The 12058-nt window shown below is 66.7% G+C and overlaps 1 protein-coding gene across 1 annotated transcript; it reads left to right on the plus strand.

Moving 5' to 3' along the window:
* The first annotated feature begins 3196 nt into the window (after positions 1-3196).
* On the plus strand, positions 3197-11700 carry SRMS (src-related kinase lacking C-terminal regulatory tyrosine and N-terminal myristylation sites). Its single transcript, XM_019426302.2, has 8 exons — positions 3197-3794; positions 7057-7178; positions 7650-7813; positions 8451-8634; positions 8743-8901; positions 9356-9537; positions 9628-9784; positions 9912-11700. The coding sequence occupies exons 1-8, from the start codon at positions 3433-3435 to the stop codon at positions 10103-10105; spliced, it is 1524 nt and encodes a 507-aa protein (XP_019281847.2). The 5' UTR covers positions 3197-3432; the 3' UTR covers positions 10106-11700.
* Positions 11701-12058: the final 358 nt, after the last annotated feature.

Here is a 12058-nt window from a genome sequence, read left to right on the forward strand (position 1 = left end):
GGGAGGGAGGGAGGGAGGCGGGGGAGGGAGGGATGCTCCCCGGGTCTCTGTCCTCGGGGGACGACAGAGGTGGGTCCAGAGCCTCCCTCCACTGCACCCCTCCCCTCCGGCTGACCCCACTCTTGCGAGGAGGCTCCCCTGGCTGGGCGTCCATCAGTTTATCCTCAGGCCCAGGCCTGGGCATGGCGCCCCAGGAGGTCAGACCTGGAGGGGGGCCGGTGGGTGCGTTTCCGCCCTCCTCTCTCTGTTCTGGGCTTTCAGTAAATGCTAGCTGTTGGTGTTGTTATTCGGGGGTCTGAGGATTATTTGGATCATTTGGAAAGGGGGGTGCTGTCTGAAGGCTGAGGGGGAGGCTGGCACCGGAAGGGGGGCGGGGGAGGGAGACGCCCGGCCCCCGCAGAGGGGACAGAGACGCCCCTGCCCCCACCCTGTCCTGGGCATGTCTGGGACTTCTGCCGTCTCCTTGGTGTCCCACCCCCTTTTTTCTGTTTAACTTTAAAAAATTAGCCTCTTCTGTTTCTTTTCAAATTTCAATTTCAGTTCTAGTGAAGAATTAAACCCAGTTTTGAGAGAGTTGCAGATTCCCACGCAGTATAGCACAGTCCACATACTCTTGTCCCGTTCAGAACATCTTGTCACAAAGGGCCACCCAGGACAGTGACGGTGGCCCAACAAGAGCAGGACTGGTCCATCCCGCAGGGACCCTCACGTGGCCTTCTGCCACCACCCCAAGCCCTCCTTTCCCCAGCGACCACTAACGTCATCTCCATTTCTACAGCCGTGTCCTTTCCAGAATGCTGTGTAAGACAGCTGGATGCTTTTGGGGACTGGCTCCTTCGCTGGGCACATTTCCCTTCATCGCTGAGCGACCGTGCCTGGCACGGATGGACCAGTCTGCCCAGCGCTGTGTGCCGCCACCTTGGTCCTAGGAGCCGCGAGGGTGGGGAGCCCGGCGGTAGTGAGATCACGGGGGGAGGGTTCACCTCCACCGCAGGCCCCCATTATGTGTCCTCCGGAAGATGAACCGAACCCACGGTGTGGTACTCTGGGCTGCCAGCCTCGGCCCGGATACCCGGGGGGCCCCCCCTCCTCATCCCGGCAGATCTGGTCTGAACCCTCACTCGGCCCCTGCAAGCCCAATGCTCTTAGAGACGGGGACGCGGAGGCAGAGAGGTCTAGCACCTTACCCGAGACCATACGGCTAGTGAGCCCGACAGCAGGGCTAGAACACCATCATCTGACCCCGTCCGGGGTTGGGGGTCCTCTCCCCCCTTCACACACCTCTACACGCCCCGCCCCATCCAGCACTGTCTCTGTGGTCAGGGCCGATGGAGGGCGTGAGTGGCAGAGTCAGGGCAGGGACCGTCCCGGGGGCCTGGACGCTGCTGTGTCAGGTGGGTGAGGTGAGCAAGGGAATGGCGGGTCCCAGAACCTGGAGGCCGGAGGGTGGGCAGGGAGCCCCGAGAGCCGCCAACGACAACACGGACACAGGTGGCTCTCGCTGCCGGCTGCCTGATGCCGGGTGTGTGTGGTGCCGGGGCGGCAGGCCGTCTGGGGGTTTGTGGGGTGAGGGGACGGGAGAGGGCCCAGGCAGGGGTTGCCAGGCGCGGGGTGCTCCCTGCAGAGCCCGCTGCGCGGGGCAGACGAGGAGGAGGACCCGTCCTGGTCACCGGGAGGTGGGGCAGGCATTCTTTGTGAGCCGGGTCCCCACCGCCCAGCACAGGTTCCTGCTAGAAAATGTCCCTGCTCTGACCTTGACGAGGTGGACTGAACCTTGCTTCCTCACCTGTAGGATGTCCTGGAGGTCTTTGTAGCGGGGACAGGGTGGGCAGCCCACTGGGCTCTTTCCTTTGGGCACCAGGCCTGGGGCCAGGCCAGAGGATGAGGAGGAACCCTCCCTGCCTGCTCTGGCCGCCAAATGAACGTGCTGATCCGAGAGCCTGGGGCTCTGGGGCTCGGAGGGACTGGGAGTGTCCAGAAGGAATCTGTGTCCAGTGCTCTGAGCGCTGGACCCCAAGCACGGTCAGCACAAGCAGGACCCTTCCAGGACCCGAAGAGGCCTCCCTGCACCAGGTGGGTCAAAGACAGGAAGCATGGCTTCCCAGGAGGAGAGCGGCACAGGCATAAAGGACTTGAGGGGACCCGTGTGCGAAAGGCAGACTCGCCCAGGGATGGGAGGAGCAGGTCGTGGGTGTGGGGGCAGGGTCGCCAAGCGGCTGGTGGAGTGGGAGCTCCAGGCCCCTTCAGTGGGTGGGCTCCAGAGAGGAGTGTCTGCCGCGGGTCTGGCCCGGGTAGGTGGCTGTTCGGCCTCTCAGTGACCAGCGGTCACACCCGTCCGTTGGCTCTGCTCAACCACATGAACATCCAGCCGTGGATCCAGGGCAGGATTGGGAAGGGGGTTTGCGGCTGTCACAAGAGGGGTGTGGGCTCTGAGCGCTAAAGTGGATGAGCTGGGGGGAGGCCAGCGTGGGGTTGGGGGGTGGGGAGGAGCATGCGGAGGCCTGGGCCCGGACCCACCTGCCCCCACCCTTCCCCCACCCTGCCCCAGGCTGCCCAGGGTTTGGTCTCCCCACCCTGCCCAGAGACAGAGGCAGGGCTTGGCCCGGCCTCTCCGCCACTGGAACCCCAGTTCACATCCCTGAGGTGGGGGTCAAACATCAGAGCCTCCCCCTCCCGGTGGTGCCTGTTGGGGGGTCTCCTGACCCCCAAGGGCCCAGAAGATACATCGCCCCATCCTCCGTACGGCACCCACTCTGGTGCTCACCGAGCCCTGGCGGTCACCAACTCCCACCTTATGAGGGAAAAACCAGAGTGCAGGGAGCCTGCCCGCCTTGCGCGAGGTCCCAGGCTGTCCCCAGCCGGACTCAGACTTGGCTGCAGACGTTCCTGGCCAAGCATGTGAGCCTGTCCTGCGCAGGGTTTTATGTTGAGAGATTTGGTCAACACGTAAAGAACCAGACAGTTTTCTAGCAAATCCGGGTCACTGCCAGGCGCTGCGCAGCGGTGCCTCCTTCTCTGAGGGCAAGGCTCGGGTCGAGGGCCGGCGCGTGGTTCACTTGAGCGTGACCTCTTGCGCGCGCCCCCACCTCCGTCGTCCCACCTGCACCCACGGCCCCGCCCCGAGGCCCCGCCCCGTGGCCACGCCCCCAGAGGCCCTGCCCCCAGAGGCCCCGCCCCCCCGGCAGGTCCCGGGGCCGCTTCCGCCCGGGCCAGGGAGAGCGGCTGTGAGCCCCTGGGCACGAGCAGCTGGGGAGCAGCCGTGGCGTGGCCACCCTGCGCCCCTCCCTGGTCTCAACCCCAGCCCGGGAGGCGGGCGCCTTGTTGGAGGACTCTGCAGTGACCTGTGGCCCACGCTCCGCGCCACCCGCTGACCCCTGCGGCCGCGGCCCCTCCGCTGAGGGCCCCGGCTTTGGCCCCGGGACGCCCCGGAGCATGGAGCCCTTCCTCAGAAAGCGCCTGGCCTTCCTGTCCTTCTTCTGGGACAAGATCTGGCCGGTGGGCGCGCCGGACGACGGCGTCCTGGGGCTCCCCGACCCTGAGGCCGGCGCGGAGCCAGAGCCCCCCGCCGCAGAGCCCCGCAGCTCCCCTGCGCCCGCGCAGCTCTTCAGGGCGCTGTACGACTTCACCGCGCGGTGCGCCGACGAGCTGAGTGTCAGCCGCGGGGACAGGCTCTATGGCCTCAAGGAGGAGGGCGGCTACATCTTTGCCCGCAGGCTCTCGGGTCCGCCCAGGGCCGGGCTGGTGCCCATCACCCACCTGGCCAAGGCCACCCCGGAGACGCTCTTGGACCAACCGTGAGTATCAGCCTGCTCCGCAGCGACAGGAGTGAGGACCAAGTGAGCCCTAGGATCACATGTCCCGACCCACCCTTCCTCCCTCCTGCCCCTCACGCCCTCCCTCCTGTGGCCTGGACCCACGAGGCCTTGCCATGCGGCGGTGAGCGAGCACGCGGGGCGGCGCACGCACGCCGGTGACTGTCTCCTGGTCCTGCCAAAAGGGAGGACGGTAGCGGCTCCTGCAGGCGCCGTCGGGTCCGGTGCTGAGTAAGCTGCACGGCGTGTACACACGCCACTGGCCGGGCCCCCAGCACGGTGGTCGCTCTGGGGCCCTGTCCCGCCAGCCGGGCCCTCCTGCCCTCACACAGGGATTCAGCCTGGGGAGCCGAGCACTCTGGGGGTCTCCACAACATTAAGCCGAGTGGCCATTGCTTGGAGGGCAGGGGCTAGGCTCCTGAGTGTAGTTCCAAGGGAGACACGACACGGCCCCTGTCCTCCCTGCGCTCCTGATCAGGACGTAAGTGACCAGAGGGGCCATCTAGATGCAGTGAGGGGGTGAGGGGGTGAGGGGGTGCCATGCTGAGTCGGAGGTCTGCATTCACCTGCCCCTCACTGGTCCACATTCACCCAGAACTCTCCTTGCTGCCCTGGGCCAGGTGCGGGGCAGACATGACCCCGGCCTTTGGAACTGCTCCCAAAGAAGCTTGTTTTGAGAGGGGGACACAGGTGGATGGGGGGGCTCACCCATCCCGCACCCCCCCCCCCCCCACCAGCATGCCCGAGGCCCCCAGGGCCGGGGCATTCCACGGGCAGGGATTGGCCGGCACGGACACCTGGCGGGTCGCACGCCCGTCTGCAATCGTGGAGGGAGGGAGACAGACAGTGGAGGCTCCGCTGCAGGGCTTGGAGGAGGAGATGACCTCTCAGCCCAGGCTTAGGGTCTGAACGACAGGGTAGCCGTGGGTCCACCCGGCCCCATCTTCGTAGACATCGTGCACGGGCCTCAACCATTCGATCCAAACTCTGGTTGTGGCCCCACCTGTCTTTCCCCTTAATGCAGTGGGTCAGCCTGGATGTCATGGCCGTCGCAATGCCTGACGTCCAGACAGATGTGGCACTGGCTAGGAGGACCTCCGGGGGCGGCAGAGACGCCACCCCCCAGCCCCGGCATGCATGGAGGTGACGTGCTGGGTGAGAACAGGCCAGAAGCTGGTCGGTGACCAGGCTCAGCAAAGCCAGGCCCAGCTGCCCAGACCCCTGCCCTGTCAGACCTGCCCAGGCTGACACTGGTTTCTTATCCTGTGCCCGGCTAGGCTAGGACTGAGCCCTAGACATGTCCTCTGCAGACCAGCACTGGGTCTCAACTTCACTCAAGCCATCTCCAGTCCCCTGGGGGTTTTGCATGTGGCCTGGAAAGCCCGAGTCCTAGGAAGGTGCCTCCTGAGGGGACTCCCACCCAGTGACCAGCCTGCTGGGAGCGATGGGAGGGACCAAGCAGCCATTCTGATGGGGAGGGGGCCCACAGTCACTCCAGGTGTGGAGGGCAGATCCCATGAGCCACTCTTAGAGGTGGCTGGCAGGGCTGGGAGCGTCAGAGGGGGCGGTGCTGGGAGGAAGCAGTAATGAGTGTTTGCCTGGGCCTGGGATGAAAGGGCCGACCACACTCACGGTGTCATTAGCCCCAGACAACCTGGCTGTCTGTCCTCGGGGCCAGACTGGCTGGGCAGGGGAGGAGCCTCGTTCTCAGGGTTGAGGGTTGACCTGAGAATGAGGCTCCTCCAGTCTTAGCTCAGCCAGTGCCCCACCCCGGGGAGAGACTCCCGAGAAGGTGCCTGAAGCTCGGAGTGTGCAGGGTCTTGGCCTGCCATCGGCCTTTGCTGTGGGGCTGGGGACCCTTCTGCCCCTCCTCTCCCCCCGACCCCCCCCCCCCTGCTGTCCTGGGAGGGGCCTCTGTAGCCCTTCTGATGCCCTCCTGGCTGGTGGGCTGCGGAAGGCGGGGTCTGGCTGCATAGTTCCTAGCTCCCCCACCCCCATAGCTCCCCAGGTGCCCAGAGGCCTCTGTGCCAGTGCCAGCCTCCCTCTGTCTCCCTCCTGCCAGGCACTGGCCTCACCCCAGCCTCCGGCAGCATCCGCCTGCCTGGGATGGCACAGGTTTGACCACCCAGTCCCCTCTTTTCAGGGCACCCCCACTTTGTGTCGACTCACTTCGAGTCATGCCTGGGGACCCCTGGGATAACTGCCAGTCCCACACGCCCAGGTGGGGGTCAGAGCCCACCCTCCAGCCCCTAGAACCCTGAGTTTCCCCCCATCAGAGGGGATGGGAGCCATGCTCACAGGGCTAGTTGCCTAGTGGCTGTGGCTCCCCCTTATAGGAGGCAGGCCTCCTGCCACAGGGTCCCCAGAATCTCCGGGAAGCAGGAGCCTCCAGGGTGGGAACCTGACTCAGGCGTAGGGCTCCCCGACCTGGGCCTTGGGAGGCAGACACAGGCAATGGGGTGGGGCCTGGTGCCTTTCCATTTTCCTTCCAAGGATGTGGAGCAGGGAGCTGCACCTGGTGTGGCCCAGGTGGGTTACGGCCCAAACGGGTGTCAGATGGGGAGCCCCGGGCAAGCCCTCACCCCCTGCCCCGCTCCACACTCGGGTGTGTAGCCGCCTGGTATCTGGGCACCCGGTGCTCGGAGCATCTCAGCGTGTGGAGGGCCGGGGGCCGGGGCCCCTCAGAGGCAGAGGTGTTTTGAGCCCCTCCTGCCTCTGCAGGCCTGCCCAGCCTGGCTCAGCAGCCTCCTCCAGGGCCTTCCTGGCCAAGCCACCATCAGCCGCACTGTCCTCCCCTTGGGCGGGTGGGCTCTGCCTGGCCCGGCTGCTCGTGGTCCTCCATACACCCCTGCAGCCCGGCTGGGACCGCTCCCCGGGGGCCCTGGTTCCTGGTGCCCCCTTCCCCCGGGCAGGTGGGGCCGGGGCCGGGGCCGGTGGTCGTTTTACGAGCAGGGCTAGCGGAGAACCTGCGGCCGAGGAGTGTGGACAGTGTCTGTCTCCTGACTCGGGTCCCTGCTGGCGGCCGGCCCGAGTGGTCCCCCTGTCCCCTCCCCGATGGCTCCAGAGGCTGGGCACCGAGGGCCGGGGCAGATGCAGACCTTGGGCCGGGACCCTGCGCTGGGCCCTGGGTGCACCTTGTGCCTGGGAAGACGGTGGGAGCCGGGCATCGGGGCCTCTGACCAGTGTGGGGGCAGGGGTCGCTCAGGTCTGGGCCTGCTGGTGACCACCCACCTGCCCTTCGCAGCTGGTACTTCAGCGGCATCAGCCGTGCCCGGGCCCAGCAGATGCTCCTGTCTCCGGCCAACGGGCCTGGGGCCTTCCTCATCCGACCCAGCGAGAGCAGCCGCGGCCACTACTCACTGTCAGGTAACGGCGGCGGCCGCTTGCGCCTCTGTCCCCGGGCTGAGCCTGCGCCAGAACACCCCTGACCTTGGGGCAGGTGCTCCCCAGGCCTCGCTGGCCGCACGTCGAGCTCGAAGGCACCTGCAGCTGGTCACCTCGAAGCTCACCAACCTGCTGGTTACCTTCCCTCCTGTGCCTCTGAGCTGCCCGGCCTGCACAGCCGCTCGGCTGTCACTCACCCTCCCTCCCTTCTTCCGCTCATTCTCGGACTCTCCACGTGCCCTGGGCTCTGTGCCCTGTGGCCAGGAGCCCCCAGTGCCCCTCTCGCTGCACCTCTGGCTTGCGGCTGCCCACGCTCCCTCCTTTTCCAGGAGGCCCCTGAGGCGGGCTCCGAGCCCGGCCCGTGGAAGGTTGTGGTGGCCGTCTGGTTGGGCTGGTGGGAGGGTCTGGGGCAGGCAGCAGCCGGAGGAGGGCTTCATCTCTGTGCGCTCACAGTCCGGGCCCAGGCCAGCGTTCGCCACTACCGCATCTGCACGGCGGCTAACGGCCTCTACCTGCAGAAGGGCCGGCTCTTCCCCAGCCTGGAGGAGCTGCTCGCCTACTACAAGGCCAACTGGAAGCTGATCCACAACCCGCTGCTGCAGCCCTGTGTGCCCCAGGTGGGTGGGCCAGTCCTGCCCCCGCCCCCTGCCCAGCACACGTAGAGGGGAGGGCAGAGGGGGTGCGAGCCAGGCAGCAGGCCCAGGCCGGTCTCCGAGCGCGGCTGCAGGGGTCTGACACGGCCCGGAGCACTGGGGGCCCTGCCTGGGGTCGGGTTTGCTCTCACAGGTACTGTGTCTCTATCTCCAAGGACTTCTGGTGCCCCCCCCCCCCATACCCAGTTCTGTGGGGGGACAGGTGAGGGCCGGGACAAGTGTGGGGAGGCGTCTGGGGAAGGTGCCCACAGCAGCTGTGCGCCCCAGGAGGAAGCTGTAGGAGGAGACGCCGGGACCGGCTGCACACCCGTGCCAGAGCTGGAGCCCCCGGGCCACCACGCACCAGCCGTCCTGCCAGGGGCCAGGCAGCCATCCAGTTGCTCTGGTTTCTAATGACAGTCTGGCCAGACACAGTAATGAGTGCGCGTGGGTGGGTGTCCACCTCCGGCAAAGGGGCCACTTAGAGCCCGGAGCCACCGGGGCTAGACTCCTGGAGCTCAGCACCTGGCTCCCCAGGCCTCCGCCAGGCCGGCGTAGGGCGAGCGCCGCGGCACAGGTGCTGGAGGCCGGCGCTCCAGGGGGAACTGTCCCCTCTGTCCAGGGCGCAGCAGGCGGAGGCCCCGAGTGCCCCCCACCCCCTCAGCAGCCTCTCCTGCAGGACGGGTGGGAGCGGCCTCGCTCCGAGTTTGCCTTGCGGAGGAAGCTGGGTGAAGGCTACTTCGGGGAGGTGTGGGAAGGTCTGTGGCTCGACTCCACACCGGTGGCAGTCAAGGTCATCAAGTCAGGTGGGTGAGGCCTGCCCGCCCCTGTCCGTCCCGCCCTCTGACCCCTCTCGCCCCGGGGGCAGCGGCAGGGTGGCACGGGCGGGGCCTGGAGCGGTGCCTCTCCTGCAGCCTACGTGAAGCTGGGAGACCTCACCAAGGAGATCCAGACTCTCAAGAGCCTGAGGCACGAGCGTCTCATCCGGCTGCATGCCGTGTGCTCGGCCGGCGAGCCCGTGTACATCGTCACCGAGCTCATGCGCAAGGGCAATCTGCAGGCCTTCCTGGGCAGTGAGTTCTGCCCCCGACCAGGGGCCGCGGGTGACCCAGCTCTCCCTGCGCAGCCACGACCGTCGGCCCCCTTCTCGGCTTGGGCCTTTCGTGGCGTGCCAGGCTCGACTGTCAGGGCTCCGGCCCGCAGCGGGTTCGGGCCCCGGGCCTGTGCTGTGCCTTGTGGGGGCACTCGGAGCGTCGAGGTTCCAGGCTGAGCGGGTGCGCAAGGGGTGGGGCCCGCCCGTGTCACCAGCCCTGCGCGCCTTCCCTGCCTTGGCCCCCCTCTGTGTCTGGTCTCTCCCGGGGGCCCAGGTGGGTTGCTTCACTGAGCGGTCCCTGCACAGCACAGTGACCCTGCAGCCTTGGTGGGTAGCCCTGCCCTCACCCCCTCTTCAGGGTGAGGACGCTGAGGCACAGGCGGAGGTGACCAGTGCAGACGCCCGCCCCCCTGATAGCCCGCCCCGCCCCGCAGGCCCGGAGGGACGGGCCCTGGGCCTGTCCCTCCTGCTGGGTTTTGCCTGCCACGTGGCCGAGGGCATGAGCTACCTGGAGGAGAGGCGCATCGTGCACCGCGACCTGGCCGCCAGGAACGTGCTTGTGGGTGATGACCTGGGGTGCAAGGTGGCCGACTTTGGCCTGGCCCGGCTGCTCAAGGTCAGTTCAGCTTGAGACCACCGACCCTGCCGTGGCTGGGAGGCGAGGGCGCCACTCCGCCCCGCCCACCACCAGTGTCCCCTCACCCAGGAGGACATCTACTCCCCAAGCAGCGGCTCCAAGATCCCCGTCAAATGGACGGCGCCCGAGGCAGCCAACTACCGTGTCTACTCCCAGAAGTCGGACGTCTGGTCCTTCGGAGTCCTGCTCTATGAGGTCTTTACCTACGGCCAGTGTCCCTATGAAGGTGGGCCGCGGGGGGGGCCTGATGCCGGCCGGGCAGGGTCTGGCCAAGAGCTGGGGGGAAGCGCCCACGCTGAGCCCTCAGCGGAAGAGAGGCCCCCCCCGCCAGCCCTCTCGTTGCCCCTCGCCAGGACTGAGCAACCACGAGACCCTGCAGCAGGTCACCTGGGGGTACCGGCTGCCGCGCCCGGCGTCCTGCCCGGCCGAGGTCTATGCGCTCATGCTGGAGTGCTGGCGGAGCAGCCCCGAGGAGAGGCCCGCCTTCGCTGCGCTGCAGGAGACGCTGGACGCAGCCCGCAGGCGCCTCCACCCCGCCCTCACGTGACCTGGGGCGCTGGACGCAGGGGCTGGGGCCACTCCTCCCCGCCCGCGTGTCCCCGCAGGACAGCACTGGCCGCCAACACACACGGGTGCCGGCGGCCTGGAGCCGACTCTGACCGAGGGCCGAGGGCCCTGACACACACGCTGACCCACACTGTGCGTGTGGATGGCAGACACACGCAGACTCCCGCTGGCACAGGAGGGTATGATGGCCTTTGCCCCGCGTGACCCGGTGTCCCTGCCGAGGGAAGAACTCGGCATAGAAGTCCAGGTGGGGGGATGCGCTGGGCCTGCCGCCCTGGACGCCCTCCACCCCCTCCCAGGTCGAGAGCCGGAGGCCGGACTTCCCAGTGTTCTGCGGGGCCCCCCTGTGGCCGATGTCGGGCTGGCGGGCAGACCCCAGGCGCTGGGCACACAGGGCTCAGGAACAGACCCGGGCACACGGGAAGGCAGCGGGCACGCGATAAATGCACACCGAGCTGACTCAGACACACGCACAGACACGCGTCACCCACAGGCCGCATTCCCAGCCCCGGAACAGACCCGGAGCTGTCATGGCCCACCAGCTGGTTCATCGTGGCAGACAGACAGCTGGCCCCATGCGGCCCAGGCCCCCGGCCCAGGATCCTAGCGCCCAGACCGGGGACCCAGAGGAAGCATGACTTCTGGGCCACTGGCAGGACTCTGTGCCGGCCGCGGGAGCTGTGTGATAGCCCCTTCCATTTCCCTGGGGCCGGAATTGAAGGGGCGGAGGGAGGGACTGGGTCAGGCCATGGGAAGGTCCGGCTGGCTGGCTCTTTCTGGCAATGGGGCAAAGGTCAGGGAGGCAGAGTCTGGGCCTCAGCCGCTCAGGGTCCCGAGTGCTGGCCTGCCCGTGCAGGGTCAGGCAGGGGTGGGGTTGGATGCCACGGTGTTCAGGCAACTGGGTCACAACCCGGTCTCTGGGGAAAAGGAAACGGGCGGTTTCCAGCGTGTGACTGCTCCCCCAGAGGCTGATTTCAAGCCACTGTTGATGTCACTGAATGAGGAGCTGGGGGCTGGGAGGGGAGGGGGGACGAACAGCATTGCTTCTCAATCATCCTGCCCAGCTCTGGTCACTAAGACAGACGGAGGGCCGGGGGCCGCACAGGGGAGGTCTATGCTCAGGGTCTTTACCCTCCACTCCTGTGCCCCCCATGATGACAGCTGCGCCCCGAAGGCCTGTGGGATGGAAGGACAGAGGCGGCTGAGTCTGCTTACCGTCCCCTGGAGAGAACCGCCCATGTGCACAGTTCGAGGCAGGGGTGCGCCTGCTGAGGCCAATTAGCCCCGCCCCGCTTGATGTGAAGTGTTGGGGTTCGGAGCCGACGGCTAAGAAAGAACTCTTGAGACGTTTTTGGTGCGAAAGGTGGTTTTATTAAAGCGTGAGGACAGGACCTGTGGGCAGCAAGAGCCGCACTGGGGTTGTGGGGGGTGATGGGTTATATAAAATGTTCTATCCTATGGAGGGGAAGGTGACGTTAGGGCTTCAGGAAATTGAATCCGTAGGTTCCTGGGAGTTTGGCTGTTGATAAAATGGCTTTTTTCCTTGTAAATCATTAAGATGGTTATAGACTGACAGACTCGTGTCCTGCGTGACTGTGATCTCTACCAGTTATCTGTTTGCCCCTTTTCCTTTGTTCTGGGGGCCAGGAGAGTGTGAAGAGAGTCACACACATCCCATGGGGGAGGGGCCCGAGGCGGGGGAGGGGGTAGCTTGTGCTCAGCCCTCAGCTGGCCTTTGTTTCCCACATCACCACTGATGACAGGCCCTGCCCTCCGGCTGGCACGGAGGCTGTGCAGGGCTGGATGGTGGGGGGCTTCCCAGAGGGAAGGGTGCTGAGGTCACCAAGGGGAGGGCCGCACAGAGGGAGGAGGGAGGACACGGCAGGGCCCGGGTGTGAGTCAGGGTTGAGCGGGGAGAGGAGGGGGGCTCCTT

Source organism: Panthera pardus, unplaced genomic scaffold (genome assembly GCF_024362965.1).
Source record: "Panthera pardus isolate Hobbes unplaced genomic scaffold, ASM2436296v1 HiC_scaffold_25, whole genome shotgun sequence".
Classification (NCBI taxonomy): domain Eukaryota; kingdom Metazoa; phylum Chordata; class Mammalia; order Carnivora; family Felidae; genus Panthera; species Panthera pardus.